We start from the raw sequence: 21,117 nt of genomic DNA on the forward strand, positions 1-21,117 counted from the left end.
GCCTGGATTCCAGTTGTTTCTGCGATTTTCAGCGATCCAAAAAATGAAAAAATTTTGCACTCGCATTTTTTGCGAGTGGAAAAAATGAAAAATATATAGAGCAGATGAGAATTAAAAAAAATGTAACTGCGAACTACAAATCTATCATGTCATCAAGAGACAAAAGCCTGGAACTGCTTCACTGACAATGACTTCCAGATGCTGTGTACTGTACAGGGTTGGGTAGTAACTGACTACATGTAATCAAGATTACGTAATCAGATTACGAAAAATAAGTAACTATAATCAGCCCAGATTTCATTCGGAAAAATGTGTAATTAGATTATAGTTACATTGTCAAGGAAGCTTGATTAAAATTTTGATTGCGTCTTTAAAATTGCTTTACTGTAATTGCAATGCTAATACTAACTTAGCATAGTGGTAGCACTAACTGCTAACAAGGTTTTGATATTCAGGATAGGCTGGCTGTTAGTGCTTGCTAGCATGTTTGATGGCTAGTTACTATAGGCATTCCTTTTACCAGTCCTGTCTGAGTTCAGAGAGCAGGTCTGTTTCAGAGTTTAATGTTATGGACTAAATTGTACAGGCTAGTGTGATAAGGCCTAGGGGAAAATGCTAATGTCCAGATGCTTTTATTTTTCGCTTATGGTGAAACTTAATATGGTTTTTGCATCCTGTAAGCCAACCCCTCTGTTTTTTAAATATTGAGTAAAAGTAACATGTGGTTGTCACACATTTTAGCCCATTAATACATTTCTAAAAAGTACTTGATTAGATGACAGTGGTGTACAGTGCGTATGCTAAACTAACCACAGCTAGCGTTTTTTAAATTCATCATTCATCATTCATCAGCTATTTTTGACCCCATTCATTTTCACATTGGACTGGAAATGGGATGGATCTCAAATTCCTTATTTGGATTATTTCCATACAATTACTTCACACTTAACAGGTCTATGACTGATTAGCAATTACTTTGTCTTTGTACTTAGAAATCATATGTGAATGGTCACATGAGCTTTGCCTGGGAGGAGTGAATGGTGACACCTATCAGCTAGTCCATAGATTTATGATGCCATAGCCAAAAGTCTGCTGTAACTGGTGGGTTAGTACATCATTTTATATCTGTATGGTGCTTTGGTAGGAACATGCACTCAACATGTTGCACAGATGGACTGTAATACCTTTTTCTGTGTATTGGGGAATGTAGTGATTGGTAATTTATGCTTGATTTACATGTCATATAAATGTAAGGAAGCGTAAAATACAGTTAATAACTTTTTTTAAATTTAACTCTATGGTTTTACACAGTTTTTATAACATGAAATGCACTTATTTAACAATCAGTTAATACAAATGTAGCGATCAAAATCTGTTAATTTTGTTTTTAACTGTCTCGTAGGATAGTCAATACCTGTGTTTTTTTCAGTTTATGTATGTAAAGTAGTGATGAAGTTATGCAAAATGACAAAATATTTCTTTCTTTAGTCATATATTTTCTTGCAATAATACATTTTTAAATGTATTATTAACAGTATTTTTATATATTTGACAATGATATATCGCCATAAGAAAAGTTTTTTTTTGTAAAATTACAGAAAATGCTGCTACTTCTGTCACTTTATTTCTATGATTCGTTTTGGTAAAATTCTCATTTAAAAGCTGTATTCCATTTATACAATTTTTTTTGTTAAATCACATGACACATTTTCAATAAACAGTTTATTCTTGTTATTTTCCTGTCATTTTGAAATACAGGGAAAAATTGAAAAATTTATTGGGGAAAAACTTTAAAAAATATATATTAGTATATATATATATTATATATATATTACGTGTGTTATCCGTTACTAACCAGGCCAAACTCACACGCATAACCAACACCGCTGCCAGGATAATTGGTCTCCTCACACCCAGCGGAGCTAAACAAAAAGGCCATTGCACGCATCGCAACCTCAATAGAACAGGACATCACACACCCACTCAATCACTACCTTACCCTACTTCCCTCCGGGCGCAGGTACAGAGCACTGAGGTGCAGAAGGGCTCCCTTTGGGAAAAGCCTGATCCCCACAGCCATAGCCACCCTGAACAATAGGCCTCGCAGATCAGGCCTGAGTGTGTGCTGTTGTCTGTCATTGTATGTTGTTACTGTGTGCTGTTGTATGTACTGTTGTCTGATGGGTACAGTGCTGTGGAAAGGAATTTCCCCTTGGGGACAATAAAGTCTTAAGTCTCTCACGCTCAGTTAGTGGCCCAGCCCCTGCAATTTCTTCAGCAGACAGTGAATCACAGTTTGTGCTGCATGTCTCCTCATTGGAAGACAGGGTCACCTGTGCCTCCCCAACTCCAGCCACTCACCTGGCCATCACGCCCCTGGGAGCATATCCAGCTCAACATATGCGGCGAGATCCATGGGCATGCGATCCCCCACCATCAATGGTTCCTCGTGGTGGTGGTGTCCACTCAAAGTGGCCGGAAGTAGCTCCTGTCAGTGCAGTCACAACATGTGCCATTGTGGGCATCCTGGACGGCTTGTCCTGGACTACAGACAATGGGCCTCAGTTTACATCAGCCGAGTTCTCCTCTTACCGGGCCAACAAAGGGGTCAAGCATATCCGCACAGCCTATTACAACCCACAAGCTAACGGCGGAGTAGAACGTTTTAACCAAACGTTGAAGAATGGCATAAGGGTGCACCTGGTCCAGGGGTGCACATTCCAAATGGCCCTGAACCAAACACTGATGCACTACAGGGCTAGTCAACATGCCACCACGCAGGCATCGCCATCATCTCTCATGCTTGGATGAGAGATGGAACTTCCACTTGATCGGCTCAGACCAAAAAAAAGCACATATTCCAGTGGCCAGGTGCGCCAGGGCGAAGCGGGCTGTCAGTAAGCAACAGAGGGCAGTGAAAGAGCGTTTCGACAGTGTATGGAGAGCGAAAGAAACACTCATCCTACTGTCAGACTGGGTCCGCACCCATAGACCCCAGTGGCAAATACATCACAAATATTATATGTATCTTATTATAAATCATTTATTTACTACATTTTCTATCAACATTTCCACCCTGTTAGGTTTACACAACTAACAGGGGGGAATTTTTTCAACTATGTTAGCCCTAGCTCTGTGAGTAATCATGATCTAGCTAGCATGAGACCCAACATGTGAACAGCATTTTACTTCTTATATAAAACAAGTTTTGAAATTATAAAATGTAATTCATTTTCTTAATAAAGTAGCCTAACAGGGTGGAACTTTAAGGTTGTGACAAACAGGTTGACATTACAAAACTTGGAACAAAAAGATAAAACAGGCAGTTCATACTTACTTCAGTTGGCTCTGTTGAATTCCCTCCAAAGGAAATGATGTCATTTTCTGAACATTATGTCATGGGAAGTGTAGGCTTCTGTAGGAGAAAGACTACAAACTAACAGGGTGGAAAATTATTTCAGGGACACGCAGTAAATCACAAAAATGATTATTAATTTTTTTATTTTCCATGAAAAATATGTATGATTAGAAACATTTGAATTTGGTCTAGGGCGACACATTCATTAGAAGGACAATATCAGTCACGAGAAGCAGAGACATGAATTTACAATGAGTCTAAAGTGGAGTTTGATACTGAATGGGTTTCTGCTGGATGGGGGGGGGTGCGGAGTTGCTTACACGGATATCAAATATCTAAATATTGAAGCAAGCAACCTAAAAACTGTCTGGGGTGCACACAAAAGCCCGGGTAGGTGTGAAAATGACCCCAGAAGTGTTATAAAGTTAAATTCCCCTTTAAAGATGCTATAGGAAAGTTTTTAATCTAGACAGATTTTTTTAATTTTAATATAAGACATCAACAGAGCTTGCAGAAACATGCAGTGTGACAGTAGACTATGTAGCATGTTTCAGTGTGAAAGTAGACTATGTAGCATGTTTGGGGCTCTGATACATCTCTTAGGAAGGCTGCATTTGTTCACAATTCACATAAATAATCAACCCATGCAATGTCAGGCTCAGGGGCCTTGGACAAATGAAAGGCAGAAAGACCCATAATACAACACGACTCATACAGACAGCTTTCACTTGTGTACCATACCTCCTGCCCAAGCTGATAAGTTTAAACATATTTACAGTAATCTGTCACCATTACTGTGTCTATCGTGATTGAAGAATTCCTTCCCAGCATCCTGCCATCTCATTCAGTTGTTATTTCCTTTGTATCCCCACAGATTTCTCCCCTTCTGAGTCCAGGTTCTTGTATTACTCCCACAACTTTCATTACACAAGTAGAGATAAGGTTTGTCCTATTGTTACATGTGGCCCAGTTCCAGTCACTCCAGTTTTACAGCATTTCACTTATGCCAGTTATTTTAGTTTTCCTCTTAATCTATTCAGTGATTTATCCGTTCCTCTTACTGGGCTTATGTCACTTTGACAGCTGTAAGGTCTCTGTGCCACAATGTTGGCAGGTTGTCAAAGCTCCATTTGCAGAGATGACTTTTTGATGGACCTTTTCCTAGTAGGTTTTTGCAGTCAGGGATGCATATTGTACATGATATATTTCCTCAGGTGATATAGTTTCAACATTACTCATGTCTTTCACGTGATTTTGCAGGTATTGACGTGTAGCATGCGTGGTTTGTGAATGGTCGTGCCAGACTGAATGCCGTTGTTACGAAAACGAAAGCAAACGCTCTTGGTTTTCATCATCTATTCTGGGATTTTGTTTGACTTTTTACGTCATAACATATCTATTGAAGTAAAAAAAAAAATTTTTTATAAGTCTCAGCTCGATGTATTTAAAGAGTCATTTTGATCTGGTTGACGTACTTGTAGCCTACTTTCATCGGTACTGCCATCACAGAGCGCCATCTATCGAATACTTTGTTCTCCAGCCCGCTGTAACCTTAATGTCGTCAATAATAATGAATTCAAGACTATTGTAAAGACAAGCGATGCTGAAAATATACTATCTATTTGCACTTCATACGAATATTTTAACTAATCAGATAGACATACAGATAAGCTGTACATATTTAAACTATTGTCTTACTTTGCCAAACATAACATACATGGCTATAATTTAAGTTTATATTAGATTCAGAACTGTTATTTACCTTTCAAAAATAAAATAATCCTGCATAAAATAGTCCTTACGTGAGAGACAATACGTCTGGAAACCGAAGACGTATTTTTAAAACGTCTAATGCACATAGCCAATTCAATTTTCCAAGTGGCCCACGTGCGCCAGGAGCTGTCCAAATCTCAAAGACAGCGCTCATGCCCGGATTTCCATGAACGAACGTGGAAATCTGTACACGTAGGCGAATCTAGAGGCTGTGGGATAGCAATGCCGACTTCCACCGACATCATATTACTCAAAACCCCTTAACACGCAGCCCTCGGTCGCCGACTGTTGCTTGCCTTGCCTATTTATAAGACTCGCCTCTGGTTTGCAATGTATTTCAGGAAGGACCGATTGAGAATGATTAGGCTTAATCATCACCAATATATCACCAATGTTTGAATTGCTTCGCGTTTCTTTCCACGCGTCAATTCGTTAATGATTTACTTGCATGCATGACGTTATGCAGTTAAACATGATCATCGTTTTTTAGTTTGTCTTATTTCATTAATTTTACCCGTACAGGACCGGTACTGCCTACTTTCAAAAACACACTGTTCATATGGCCGGTGTCTTTGACGAGAATTGTATTTGAATCACTACTGCCACCTTGTGGATTTGAGCTCGAGTCAGCTGTTCAAACTGTTTAATTCTAATGTGGCGTTCATTTTTAAAGGGGAAAACGAAAAAAAAGAAATTATCTAAAAGAGGATGGTGAATCTCAGAAAATGCTAATTTAAGGGCAGATTGTTACAAAAAAATTTAGAAGTATTGAAATACTGATAAACAAACAAAATGCGCATATTAAATACCCTCTAGTATTTCCCCATTTTCTGTATGTAACAATTATCATCAATATCAGCAGATGAAACGGCCCTCCCCTGAAGGAAAAAACAAGGGTTGTTTAAGTATGAAGCAGAATTGACTTCATGAGGACCAGACACCTGATTACTCCTCTTTCCCCTTCTTCGGTCCGCTTACGAAATGTCTCGGGGACGTATTGTGTTACTCATAGTGTCAAACTTCCAAAGTCCTTCACCATGATCGGGATTTTAATCGAGGTAAGAAGCCCAAATCAATCACCTGGAAATTCGCGTTATTGCAGAAGAGAGACACGTATTTTGCTACTACTTGTTATTTATTTATTTCGCCTACAAATCGGATCTGTAAGATATTGGAAGAACTCCATTCAGCACCAGGGGAGGTGTTGGCGTGACTCATACATGCGTAGTAACGGATAAATAGACGATTAATTTTAAGAAATCTACAAATCAAACACGCCAACAAAAAGGTCACGGTGGATGGAAATTTTGCAGTCGATTGATATTCACACCTTGTTTCTCTTGGAGTGTTTTAACTGCACTTAACATTGTATGGCTGTAGGCTTTAATTTGGTCGTTCTGAAATAGTTTCTTTGACTCTAATACCTATACAACGGTGGCTGGTGGCAAACACGGTAAGAAACATGAGCTGTCTGTCCTGTGAGATGGTTCTATGAGCAGTATTATTTAAATATTAGATGGACGATTGTAAGCAAGCGTTCAAAATGATCAAATATTAGGTATGTCTTCCTACACATTCCTGGATTTACTCCAGCAAAAGGAGAGTTTTCTTTTGAAGTGTTAATTTTTTATTGCAATTGCAGTTTTAACCGGTTAAGTTGCCAATTATTTTACATTTCCTTTAAATATATGTGGTAAGTTTTTTTGTTGTAGGCTATATCATAAACTGTGTCAGATTATTACTTTGTGATGATTATTGACAGACCTTTTTCCGTATTGAGAAATCCAAATTCTGTTTTGAATATCAACAGTTTTAAGATTTAAGCTGGCCTACACATCAGTGATAAACATGGTTTAAGGTTGACCTTCATAGTACGCTACGGGCAGCTATGGGTGTCTTATTATTTAATAATATGGAATTGAGGTCGATTTTGAAAAATTCTAATTTGTCCTGAAATAATTTATTTGTATGGAAATGTAGTTTATCTGTCACTTTTATGCTGATACAATTAATTTAACTTAACGGTCCTTCGAACCGGTTCTGTTTGCATACACTGGAAGGTTCCAGATTTACCTAAAACAGCGCTTAAGCGTCAGTCTTCGCCTAAAATAAACTTTTACCCATAATTTTGTGCTCAGGTCACGAAATAAGTGGACTTCTGTAAACAAAGGAACTGTAAATGAAAATCGTCATTGCAACCGGATTTGCAGTGGTCAATTCCCATATAATGTAATGCTTGTGATTGTGTCAGAAGAGCATTTCTGCGTTTTTATGCCAGCCGCAACCTGGTCCGTGATTAACACGTGTGAGCAACCCATATGAATAGACATAATAATGTACTGAGAAAGCCTGGTTATATTAAATTTAGTAACAAGCGTCTTCCCTCGCCGTTTTTTTATCTTCCTAATTCATGCTGCAATTAATCAGTGGAAATAACTTCATGTTATTAAATTAATGTACATTTGTAATGGTATTTTGCACAATTACATGATTAATTATCCGTACACATTCTGGGTCAGACTCTAAATAGTCTCTCCTTTCATTGCAGTGAATTGTCACTGTTCGTCTTTGGTAAAATAAGACTGGTTTCAAAGAAAGTGACAGCAAGCGCGGTGGAGTGAGGACTTCTGTATCTCAGGACTGATGGCGGCGTCTGCACCTTCCTCCTCTGGCGGTGATCCGGATCCCAACTCGACTAATTTACGACCGCCATCCACAAGTAGGTCTATCACAGATAAATCGCTGTTTCACTTGTGCTATTTACTCTGTAGGTATCCTCATTAATCACCTCCATGAGATTAAAAAAAAAACAGCACAATTCGAAATATCTCTTATCCAACAAATCATTACAACATTGCCTGCGCAGCGGACCTCCCGCATTTGCTTCGCAGGCGAACCTGGTTGTGAACATTGGTAATGTCCTTTAAAAAATATTCTGAAAAGAATAATAAAGGACGAATTGCTATGATAACATCGAATTTTCTGTGTTGATGAGGAAAGATTAAGCTTTCTGAAAAAAATGTCATACAAATCAATTTGTATAATAATAACATTATTATTATTATTATTATATGACTGACTTAATTTTCCATTTATTGAGCGGATGAAGTCATTCAAAGGAATTCTATTTTAGTACTGGTCTGGGGTTTTTAAATCCCTGGTTCTTTTTAAAGCGTCAGTCTATGCGTAGTTCCAAGTATAATTACGTGAAAGTGGCACTAATTGGAATCACCCTGAATCGACCCTAATGGCTTTCATTTTGCTTGGACTTGAATTGTGAGGAAGGGAATGGGGCGAAGATAAAAACGGTTAACAGTCCTGTCTCGACAATTTGCACGGTAATGTACAGGAAGAAAAGCGGATGGTATAATTACCAAGCCAGCAGAATACAGCTATTCTAGGAAAGATTAACTAGTCAGATAAATATTATCTTTATGTAGGCAAGTTTCCAAAACAGAATTCTGTCCGTATAACCAGATAATACTATGTAACGACGTTACATGCCATGCATGACGTACAATGGATTTGTATGTACATATATATATATATATATATATATATATATAAACTATTCCTCTTAGATTCATTATATGTTGTAAATTGTTTCATTCTTTCCTAGACCTATGATATGTTAAAATGTTATAGCCAGAATTTTTTAATCAGTAAGAAGGAAGAGCTTCGTATTAAAATTAAACGATTCATGATGGGAAATCATTTCGAGATTGACAGTTGAAGATCATTTTAAATGTTTACTATGAACAATTTTATTTTTCCCATCAAAATGTCGTGTTGACATGCTTTCTGTTGTCATTGCCATGCTGCCAGGCTTTATCTCGCACTCACTGACCGCACGCTGCTCGCGGTGTCAGCGGCTCTCGGCATTGCTGTCGGCAACATCTGGTCAATTTTATACTACCAGAAAAGTGAACTACAGAAATGATAGGAGCGTATCATTCAACATTAAGTGCTGAAATCATTAAACTAATACAATGTACATCCAAATAAATTATTATTATTATTATTATTATTATTATTATTATTAATAATAATAATAATAATAATAATAATAATAATAATGATAATAATAATTTATTTGCATGGAGAAGGTGACAATTTTATAAGCAATGTAGGCTAATAACCAAAATAATAAATTGACTGTAGTGGCAGAATTCGCCCGAGGATAGCATGTTACAGTTTAAAAGAGAAAGTAGGTGTGGTCAACTTCTAAAATCAAAATGAAAGTGCTCTTACTGTGCCTTAATCCGTTTGTATTACGACTTTCTTTTCTTTAGTCGAATATCATTAACGTCCATGCATTGTTCAGCCCCCGAATGTGAATTTTGCGACTTTTATGTTTTATATTCTTGTATAGAGGTGTGTATATTGCTGCATACCGTGTAGCCTACGGCATCTGTTCACGTGTTGTTACAAAATGTTGTGCATGTTGTACTGTGTACGTTCAGAGGACGCAGTGCGTTGGTGCGCTGCTCGGATAAATCAGTGCAGTAGAAGATAACGGATCGCCTAATGATCCGACAAGCGCAATAGCAGGGCTATAGGAAGGAAATCTCTCGCGTCCTGATGTGTTTTTGGATCAACTATGTCTCAAGCTGGCCGATGGCTAGTCATGCAAGACCGATATAGTCAAATACTATTTTTCACCCAATTAATTCCTGAACTCTTCCGACCCCATTTCATGCCCGTTTGTTTTAAACCCCCACTTTGCAAGATATGTGCCAACGTTTATTAGACATTTAAGTCTCAGATGGCCTTTATTGATTGCCTGGTGTGACACCAGAACATTTCAGATGTTTGAGAATAATAACAAACCCCACAGAAGCTCCTCATCATAAGTCTAACCCAGAATTGGCTTCATTTAAATGATGTCAGTCTCAACTCACCTTCAATACATCTTTCCCCCATTACGCGGGTTTTAGTGTGGTTTTATCAGGCTTATATGTAAGTTGCACATTAGGTTATTCAATAGTTTTCCTAAACATTTTTTTTAGCCTATGACTCGTGGTGTGGAGTTGCACACGGATGTACAAGAAAACTCGGAATGAAGATCTGTGGTAAGTTTTAGACCATATTGCATTAAGAAGATATTCATTCCACGGGTGTTTTCGTTATTAATCTATCTGTGGTAAGTTTTAGACCATATTGCATTAAGAAGATATTCATTCCACGGGTGTCTTCGTTATTAATCTATGAAGGGGACGTGATGAGTTAAATTATCACTAAAAGAAGGAACCCGAAACATCATCGTTAAGCCTCAACCGTTTTCATCGCAAAATGATTCCCATTGAGAATTGTTTTCTGTTTTCTGTTTGTGTTTTGCAAAATGACTGCATATAGTATACGCTACTGAAGTAGGCTATACTAAGATTTAGGTTCATGTGAAAGATTGCTTCGACTGTCACTGGTGGTGTCATTTCTACAAAGGTCATTGAACACTCATTTCGCGTACAGGCCTTGTTCTAAATTCTGCGTTTCATCAGCGTCGGCTAGCCTATATGGCGTTCAGTTTCTGTTGCAAACATTTGCCCAGGACAAAAATCACCCATCAACATATTCTTCGTTTAACTGCAATGATTCCGAACAACCTCAGTGTTCTTGTCATGTCCGTCCCACGAAAACAACGAACGCGTTAAGAAAATCTTATCATAGGCCTGCATGATTGTGCTTGAATATTCTGCCATTTTACCTAACTGCTGTATTTATAGGGGGCGCATGATCCGTGGTGAAAATGTCAACCATTTTAGATGTCATAGCTGCTTTTTAAAGTAAGCCTTAAGGGTCGGTTATTCTTCTTATTTTTTACACAATATGTTTTTCTTAGGTTACGCAGATATTGGACGCGTGTGTGTTTCTATGGATAGGCTATATATAATGGGTTTCGTCATGCATACGCATTGCCAATGTACAAATTTCAATCAGAACGAAAACAATATGGTATTTCCTAAAATAGGCAACTTGTAAACCCAATCTCCTAAAAAATTATCTCCTCATCGCAAGTACCACGTGGTTTTAGCGTGGTTTCCCGTCCGTATAATCTATGTTATTGCCTAACACCGTTTATGCGCTTGTCAGAATAAAATGATTTTTTAAATTATTATTGTTAAGCTGTACTGGTTGTTCTGAGATTACCGTATTCCACTACTCGTCAGGGTCATAGGTAGACACACGAACAATCCGCCCTCTTTTGTTTTTAAAGTAAGATTTCCCTAATCAGACATTAAAATCATTTGATCTTTATAATTAGGGACCGACCAAATATTCTTGAAATACTTCATCACACGTTTACGTTGTGTGTGTCATCCCTAGAATTTTGAAGGTAATATGGCCATTGTATTCTGCATGGCAATTGAAAATACATATAACAATGTTGTTTCAAACCAGGAGGTCTACCATTTTCTAAACCATTTTTATTTCACCATGTCAGCCCCCCCTGACGCAAGGGTGTCTGCTGAACATTAGCAGTGGCTTCCACGGAAGCAGTAGGCTATGATAGACGTTTAATTTATGGACGATAGCAACCCCACAGGCCAGTGCGAAGTCGCTTTGTGCGTAGGGTATAACGGACATAGTCGGGGATCAAATATAGAAAAATCTATATTTTTAACAGTAATAAAATAACGCTTTGTGGTCTATCACGGATTTGCAGCTTGAAGTCGTTAGCCCTTGTAGGCCAGAACACGCTTATACAGGTTAAAATGATTAACGAGAACCTTATTAAATAGCTATTCGTCCGGGTCCTGTTTTTCTGAGATAGCTGCAATTTAGGGAGAGTAAATGTATTATCTCACGAGGATAAGGTTTCAAGTAGAGTGTGATATCGTCAACGTAGGCTATACATTGTTCATTTTTTTATTTAAGTGAGAAAATTGAGCGTAAATACAATAACCGAATTCAAATGAAATTGCTGTAATTACGTACATCTTAATATATAGTATATTAGCCAATTGTTTTTTAATTGTTTAATTTTAAAGAATAGTTCGATAAATCAAAATATGAACATTGGTCGTTGACGTTCGAACTATATGGTATTCCAAATAAAAGATCTTAGTATTTAAACAGTAAAATTGGCCCTGATTTTGGTCTAAACTGACCATTTAAAATTTTGTGGGAAAATTCGGAGAACATTCATATTTTCTTCATAATATCAATGTTCCGTATTGTCCTAATTAAAACACCTACATAGCTATGAACACGTCTGTGTTAACCCAGATTTTCATTGTTCTGTAGGCCTATACATATTACACGAAACAATACGCTTACCCTGGTCTTTCTGAAGTAAATGACGTTCATAAAAAGGATGCTGTGATATTAAATATTTTCTTTGAATTTCTTCCCTGTACACCCGAATGTCACGTATTGTTCTTTTTTTTTGTTTTGTTTTGTTTTCTCTGGCCAAATGGCTTCTGTGTTCTGTGCTTCCTATGATATATTTAATTTGCTAAAAATTCTGGTAGTATATCTTTTCACATTTATGGGTAACAGTTATTATCGCACATGAATCCTTCAACCGTGAATCTGTGCAGTTGTTGCAAAACAGTTACTGTGGCAATGTCTGAAATTTGTAGCCAATATAGACGGCTTTGGAACTGGCGTTTCCACATTTCTTTCCATTTGGATACATGATGAATTGTTTACAGTAGCTACACCATACTAATTAAAATGTAGGCCTAGAGTTGCGTTCGAGAATTTCGCTTGATAAAAGTTTAATAAGAACATTCGTTTTTTGTAGCCTATATGTGTTCCATTGTAATATGAGACAATAACAATAATGCCCCGCATTGCTTTTTGCTCAGTCTATACATTCTGGCTGCAGGCTGTACTGGCATTGATTCGTTATGTACTGTGTCCTCTCCAAAGCCTGCTCACCGAAGTGGAATTTGTCTGAGGGGCTTAATAGGAATTTACCACTGGACTAAATGACTATTTGTTTCTGCATGACTGGCTTTTGGTGCTGATGTCACGGGGCTCAACCTCCCACAGGCTGTTCGCCTCCTATAAATATACTTCTCTCGGGCGACATTAGAATAACCTAAAAACAATATAACGGTACCGCCTGCTTATAGTTGAGAGGAAGAAACATGTGTAGCCTGTAAAAATAATTAGTAAGACAACACAACAATAACAATGCTGGGGAGTGGTAACCATCTGTGTCATCCGTCTTCTGTAACATGTAACAACCTAGGGTTCTTGCAGAAGAATAACAGCTTTGAGGAGAAGAGCAGGATTGTCAGTTCCTTCAAGGAACGCCAATCTCCCAAGAACCTCCTGTCTTGTGAAAACATCGACAGGGACTCGCGGTTTAGGCGCACGGAAACGGACTTTTCAAATCTGTTTGCCAGAGGTGAGTGCATTTTCCATTTTGTTTTGTTTTCCATCGTTGTGTGTCTGTTATATATAAACGACTTGTTTGTTCTGACGATTCTACACTGCAGTTTCACAAATGTAAGCACACGGATTCACTAAGAGTTAAAATCTTTCTCGGGTAGTTATTTTGGCGTCTCCCAACGTGATTCTGTGGTTTGAACTGAGTGGGGAGCCCAAGGTGGATTTTACACGGAAATCCACAGCAACTTTTTATAGATCTTCTGGGAAACTTTAGTAGATAAACATTTAAACGTGCTAAATTTAGTTAAAATAGTTTGGTTTCCTTACAGAGCTGCCTGTCTAGTTCCAAGGTATAAATGTAAATGTAAGTGCCGCTCAATGTTCCGATTGAGCACGTAAATATAACGAAAAACAACTAGTTCAAAGTTGACTGGTTTTTATAAGATGTGCTATCTTCAGAACGAATTGAATTGCATTTTTAAAAATTCCGACGATTTCATTATTCTATTTGTGATTTATTTAAATATATTTCCAATATGCACATTAGGCATCACGTGAAACTGGGTTTTACCAAAACCACACAAAATTAACTTTTTGTTGCAAGAACATTTACAAGCAAAGTATTCACATTGTATTTGATAGTGCAGTAGTGATAGTGATAGTCCAAAATTAAATTAAAGTGGAAATGCAACACACAGTTTGTGATGCCAAGTCACTATGTCAAAGGGAAAAATACAGAGCAGCCCAGGCAATTTATTAAAGAACACCCACCATACAATAACTTTGTGCAGTTTAATCGGTTGCTGATGTATGGGTCAAAGTTTGTCTTGGTCAAAATTACCCCCAAGAATTCCAGTTCAGAACAGTATGTTCACGAATGGAGCATACTATTTAAATAATATGAATATATCCTTTTTATAAATAATCAATGAAATGCGAGCTGTGCTACACTTTTTGGTTAGTGAGTTAGTGATGGAATTTAACCCTTTTGCGCGCATGCCAAATCTGGCCAATCCTTGCCCATTTAGGGGGTACCCTATTTAAAGCTTTATAACTCCAGCATCACAGAGACGTAAAATTGGCTTAAATTATACAATTTACAATACTAACTTAGATTAGTTTATATTCATAATTTAGGAAGAAATAAAGTGCCACTTAAGGCAAATGTTCAGGCAAAAAAGCAAAAATGAATTTGCTCTTTTTTTGTTTGCAATGAAATACTGAGAGACCCCATATATGCAGCAGGTTAAACTATACATGTCCTGCATCAAAAAATACTTGACCACAAATCCATAAAATCTAAGGGTGGATATGTAGAACTACTAAAAATCTATGAAGCAAAAACTAAGCAGTGTACCCAGCGTCTCCAAATCTACCCAAAATGTCTATGTTGTAAATCACAACAAATTCACGTATTTCAATACAAATCACCTGAAACTCACTACTCACTACTGTATCATTTTCAAGTGGGAATTACAAGCTTTCCGTCAGTACAGTGGTCTACAATATCTAGGGTTCCAGAAACATATCCAAAATCTCTCCAAAAATGGATAAGATGCTTTTTGATATCAGATTAAAAAATAATGCAAAAACATTGTCAGAAAATGCGGTACAGTACCTAAATTTGTAATTCTTGTATGGGGATGGGGATGGGACGACATGAAAACAATATTCTACCATCCACCAGGTCTTGGCAATGTTCCAACTCTCTCGTCATAACTGGTGTACACAACGCAGAAAACTATTGAGCTACCAATGAACACTTACATTACAGTGTGAAATATCCTCATTATAAAATACCACTAACCTATTTAAAGACACTCAATTTCAAAAATAACCAAAATATTTTGAGCAGTAATACTTACATAGTGATGAAATGTTATCTGTGTTCAGTAGATAGAGACAGAGACAATGTTGTAGTTCTCTCCTCTTCTGTGTTACTCCAGAAAACGATGTCAGCTAGGTCTATCAGCAAACATATGGTTTAGCTATGCTCAGAAGTCCTCAATAATAATAATATTTTCCAAGAAATTACGAAAATCATTGATAACGTTTCGTCGGGTGCAGTGTCTTTTACTGCTACCACATAGTGAATACATAAGTGAATGCGATGATGAGAAAACATTTGGTTACGCGGAGCTATAAAACGCTATTCCAAAAGCAAAATTAAACGTTATACAGCGTTAGAAAGCTTATACGGTCACCTACTGAATAAATGAATTGTCAATCAAGCCAGACTGTACTAAAAAGGGTGACAACGCCATGAACAACATGTATGTTATGTTACATAAAAGCATTATGTCATGGGTGGGGGGTGTAGTTGCCAATGAGACTGCTGGGAGGGGGTGCTTGTTAAATGTATGACCAGAGCGACAAGGGGGTGCTGCAAAACTCAGAATTCAGCATAGTTGTCGTGTATCGTCTACTAAGGAAACTAAAACAGAGTTTCTGTTTTCAACTCATACTTTTGTTGCAGGAGCAATGAATGTCTGAGTTGAACAATTTGGGCATGCCAGCGTGCCGACTACTGGGGGGTTTGCGCTGTGGTTAACAATGACATGGAAAACACTAAATTTAAACTGTGACCCAAAATAGAAGCCTAAATAGTTGAATGAGGCATTTGACACACTTGGGTGAACTGAACCCTTAGTTTGTTTATTGAAAATGGCCACTGCAGTCTTTCTGTAAAGGCCAACTACAATGACTTACAGTAGTATACCTTTAGGTGTACATTTGCTTCGGTAATGGTTAAAGATGTGCTAGCAAAATTTATTCAGAGGACATCACAGTTCTTATGTGTGTGTATATATTCTTAAATATAGACTTATTACCAGCAAAAAATGGGGAGGAGTCGACAATGCAGTTCTTGCTGGAGGTTGTGGACATTCTCACAAACTATGTCCGGAAGACCTTTGACAGATCTACAAAGGTCCTGGACTTCCATCACCCACACCAGCTGCTTGAAGGCATGGAAGGTTTCAACCTGGAGCTGTCAGACCAACCTGAATCATTGGAGCAGATCTTGGTGGACTGCAGAGACACCCTGAAATATGGAGTGAGAACAGGTAGCCGCCACAACACACACACACAGCACCCTGACAAATAAATAGCCCTGCCAAAGATTTTACCTGTCAACATTTAGGCCCTCCAGAGGAGAGTGGGGGGGGGGGAGGAAATGTCGGTATAGAGCCTCTCACCTGTGAGGACTTTGTGCCAGGCAGGGATTATTTATGTATTTATTATTTTTAAAATTACTTCCTGGGATATGATGTCTGACAAGTACAAAAGAAGCAAAGATTGTTCAACAGTGAGTAACTGCGAAAGAGAGTTGCACCTGTTTCACAATGCTCATTTGTCTGTGTGAAACCATAATGTATTAAACATCCATATGCTTTACCAGAAGTAAACAAACCTGGCCATGAGGCAGGTGATAACGCAGACAAAATAAAAGGCCTGTCTTATGGAAGATAATACAGATGCTATTCAGGGGAGGTGCTATTCAGGGGAGGAGCACAGTGTCTTCAGCTGAAGAGATAGTTTTTTCCTTTTCTGGTATACATTTTGTATGCATGATTTTTAGCAGCAAAAATATCTTCTACATCTAGCTAGCTAGCAAGCAATAATATACATCACTGTTCATATTTTGAACTTGCTGACTAGCAAGTAGTTGTGCTTCCTCAATTTACATGATAATAACTAGCTTATTAATAAAATGAACAAAACGTATTGCGTTGAAAGCATTCTTGAAATGGAAAAAAAATAAGTGACCATCCTTGTATGAGCAAAATCTAGAAGTCCCAGTATGGCGTAGCCTATCAGTCTGTTTTGGAACCTCCCATTCTTGAGCCCACCCAATGTTGAAAAGACAGGTTCCGGTGCAGCTGCCAACACAGAAATATATAATTTTGGAAAGAAAGTTGTTTTAAGAACTCATTTAACAAGGGTAGGCCTATTCTTCAGTTTTAAAAGCATCAAGTTGTTACACTAATAATTCTAAATTCCATAAATGTAGGGCCAATCAGGACACTGCTGTCAAAATTCCACTCTCTTAAACATCTCAATAAGAGCTTACTTTTACTTTAGTAGTAAAAGTTTGCAAAGACAAATGGACAGCATAGAACAAACAGTATGATTTTTGACAATCTCTGGTGTCGCCTTGCTAGTTTTGCATGGGGCTCATTTCAATCACTGATTTTGACTTTTTGCAACCTCGGTCGTTAGCTTAACCCAATGGAGGATGCAAGGAAAGGATGTGGGGGGAAGTTAGGAGGACGGAAGAATCAAGGAAACGTGTATTGCAATGGAACGTCCTTGCTCAGCCAACCATCACTTTGAAGCGACATCAATTACTAATGACGTGTTAGAGCAGCTGTATCACCTCTCACTGGGCTAGTAAATGATTTTTCTGTAGGCCTACTGTATTGTTGGCTCAGCTTGTATTTCCACAGAAGATGGAATGTACTGTTTTATTAGCCCCTGTTATTCACTGTAAAGTTACCACCATTATTTAAAATTATTTTTCCCATGGAACATGACAGATGCGAAAACTAAATCTGAAATATTGTGCATGTTGTCCCTCACTTAGGCTAAATGTGAGCTGTTCAATTTGCAGTGTCCCATGCACACATTCACAACAAACTGTTCTTTACAACTGTGTGAATAAGGATACATTGTTGAGTCTATTTTTGAGTTATTTGCATTCAACGGTACGATCATAGGCTCAATGTGACATAATGCATAGCCAACATACGGTGAAAATAAATATTGTTTTGAAAGGATTAGGGTTAACATTAAGAATTGAGGGTTGCTTTCCATGCGCAGAAACAAACAAACATAATAATATGGGAAACAAAAATGTATAAAAAAGAAATATTATACTTAAGCTTAACTATAATGTTTTTGCTCTGGTACTTCATTCACAAACATGTCTTTTGTTAGTCTTAATGAATTATAGTCCTTTATAATAACTGGAAAGGAACAGTAAGCACATTTGTGTTGGGATGTTCCCGCCATGTGGAGAGGTGGATTATTTAGGGAATACGTCATGCATTAGAAAAAAGAAAAAATCTTCCAGAAAGGCTGCACTCATGTATCCTCACTGAAACATTCTCGGGGAGCCTCCTAGCTCCTCACTCCTCCAATGAGCATTTAATGGATTGGAAAGTCCATAAAATTGGCTAACCTCAAATGGTTTCTGGGTCATGCAAGGAACATGTGCTCATTCAAATCACTTATTTTCGCTCCTTGCATACTTTCCTCGGGTCCTTTCCTCCACTCCTTAGCTCCACCTAATGGAGGATGCAAGAGAAGGATGTGAGGAAAAAATATGAGGACAGAGGAATTGAGGAAATGTGTATTAGGCAAATAGACGTCTTACACTTCCACAGTACTGTTGGAAAATTGTATGGGGGATACTTTTTGCATACTGCCCATCGGGCATGAAAAAATACACACTAAACAGTTGGCAGTATGTTTATTAGACAGTGCATATTTTGAGGACACAGTAGTTAGGAGGCAGAACCAGCTCACTCAATAGTACAACTTACTCATTAGTAGGCTACGCAAGTGTGTTGATTCAGACGTGGCCAAGGACTGATAAAATAAGCGATTGGTAGGAACCCATAAGTCATCTTGAAGCCAGAGGTGGCACAACTTTGTTTCAGGTAAATTCAACCATTATCTTACATGCCCCATAAATGCTGTTGTGAATTTCACTGGCATGGAGAGAAAAAAACCATGGAAAAAAAACTTCAGTACACTACTTATTAGTAACCAGCAGTGAAAGTCACAGGTTATTTTCATACATTTAAGATTACAATCATTTTATTGCAAATGAACTCAACTGCGATTCCCCCCCACCCCCCACATATCCCCTCTAGTCCCTCTACGTACTCTATTGTCAGAGATGTCAAAGCGCATGGTCAACCACAGTGCAGCACCCGGGAGAATTTACTTGCTCAAGCGCTATGCTGGGGATCGAACCACCAAGCTTCAGAGTAATCACTATTTTCAGAGTAAATTCAGAGTAATCACTATTTTCATGATTTTAGGCTTATTGACTTAGATAAAGATTGCATTCCCTTTCAACCGTTTCATAAACTGAACAAGGGACTGCTTCCACCAGTTTCTTTTTCACTTTATCCACTGACACAACTTCTTCAGCCAGTCCACGCTTGGTGCTCATACAGTTGCCCAGTTTGTGTGTTCGTTTTCGACCACCCACTAATCAGAAGCGAGAACCCACTGTTGTCAGGCTGAATTTCGAGTAATAGGTTTTGAAGCCACCTCTAGCACTGCAGAAATGTATTCTGTCTAACATAGTTATTACACTGAATATGTCACCTGAATATTGCAAGCCACATAATTTGATTAAGTAATGCATATTAATTTCTCTGAAAAAAATTGACAATTATCGATGTTGAAAATCAGATCACCCTTTGGTCATGTTAATGGAAACAATTATTTTCCTACGACATTCAGACCACATTGACCGGGAAAGGGATTTATTTGGAGCAGAATAGCTTAAAGCCAAACCTACCTTTGTAAATTGTATGTAGTCACACAACCAGTCATTATGTGAAATGCTTTGGATAGCATTGTAAATTTTCCAATTAAAATAAAACAATCTGAAAATACAGGCACAGTCTGCAGCTGTGCTTGTACCAAATTGGAACTGTCTGTGGTGCAGATTCTTCCTCATGCGCAGTTGTTTAGTGAGCAATACTTGCTTAGCTTGATATTGCTTTGATTCTGAAGTTAGTATGATTTGTTGACGGAATCACATACTCATGTAAAACATTTATGCAAAGGAAATTTCTGAATAGTTAGTACGTCCAAAGGGAATTTGTGGGTGCAATTAATATATACAGAACTATCATCCAGCATTTTTGTTTTCAAAACACACACACACTCACACAAATACACAAAATATATAGAATTTATATTTTTGGGATAGCCAACATGGTTTCTGCAAGGGAAGGTCATGCCTGACAGACCTGCTGACATTCTGGTCAATGTGCTGTAGCAGTAAAAAAAAAGCCAACAGGATGCTGGGATACATAGCCAGGAGTATTGAGTATAAATCTAAGGAGATCATACTCACCCTATACAATACCCCCACACTTTGAGTATTGTGTGCAGCTCTGGGGACAGTACTACAAGAAGGATGTAGAGGCGCTGGAAAAGGTCCAAAGACGGGCAACCAGATTGTTTCCGGGTATAAAAGAGAAGTGTTATGAGGAAAGGCTTGAGATGCTTGGACTTTTCAAGCTTAGTAAAAGGATACTTAGGGGTGATTTGATTGAGACTTTTAAATTTATTAAAGGGATTAACAAAGTGAACTACAGGAAATGATTCAAGTTGAGTTCAGTTAGCAGAACGAGGGGGCATAAATGGAAACTGGCAAAGGGTATATTCCACACAGATGTTAGAAAATATTTTTTCACACAGAGAGTGGTCAATGTGTGGAATACCTTGCCTGGACATGTAGTGGAGGCAGAAACACTGGGGGTATTCAAGGCCCGCTTGATGTAGTGTTAGATACTATTTAGCTTTTAGGTAAACTAAGCATTAAGTACAGTTTAGTGGTAGGAATATACGAGCAGTATTGGGCTGAATGGCCTGTTCTTGTCTTACGTTATGTT

The 21,117-nt window shown here is 37.9% G+C and overlaps 1 protein-coding gene across 3 annotated transcripts in view; it reads left to right on the forward strand.

Moving 5' to 3' along the window:
* The first annotated feature begins 5,991 nt into the window (after positions 1-5,991).
* gad1a (glutamate decarboxylase 1a) overlaps positions 5,992-21,117 on the forward strand; it is a 68,320-nt gene continuing 53,194 nt past the window's right edge. The window contains exons 1-5 of one of the 3 annotated variants that reach the window (XM_064327149.1): positions 5,992-6,189; positions 7,680-7,850; positions 10,141-10,203; positions 13,332-13,490; positions 16,297-16,539. In XM_064327149.1, coding sequence (XP_064183219.1) covers positions 7,775-7,850; positions 10,141-10,203; positions 13,332-13,490; positions 16,297-16,539 — 541 coding nt within the window. In that variant the 5' untranslated portion in view covers positions 5,992-6,189; positions 7,680-7,774. Of the gene's footprint in view, positions 6,190-6,209; positions 6,585-7,679; positions 7,851-10,140; positions 10,204-13,331; positions 13,491-16,296; positions 16,540-21,117 lie in introns of those variants that run through there. The other 2 variants (XM_064327150.1, XM_064327152.1) reach the window with 2 other exon arrangements.

The sequence above is a fragment of the Anguilla rostrata genome, chromosome 3 (genome assembly GCF_018555375.3).
Source record: "Anguilla rostrata isolate EN2019 chromosome 3, ASM1855537v3, whole genome shotgun sequence".
In the NCBI taxonomy this organism is placed as follows: Eukaryota; Metazoa; Chordata; class Actinopteri; order Anguilliformes; family Anguillidae; genus Anguilla; species Anguilla rostrata.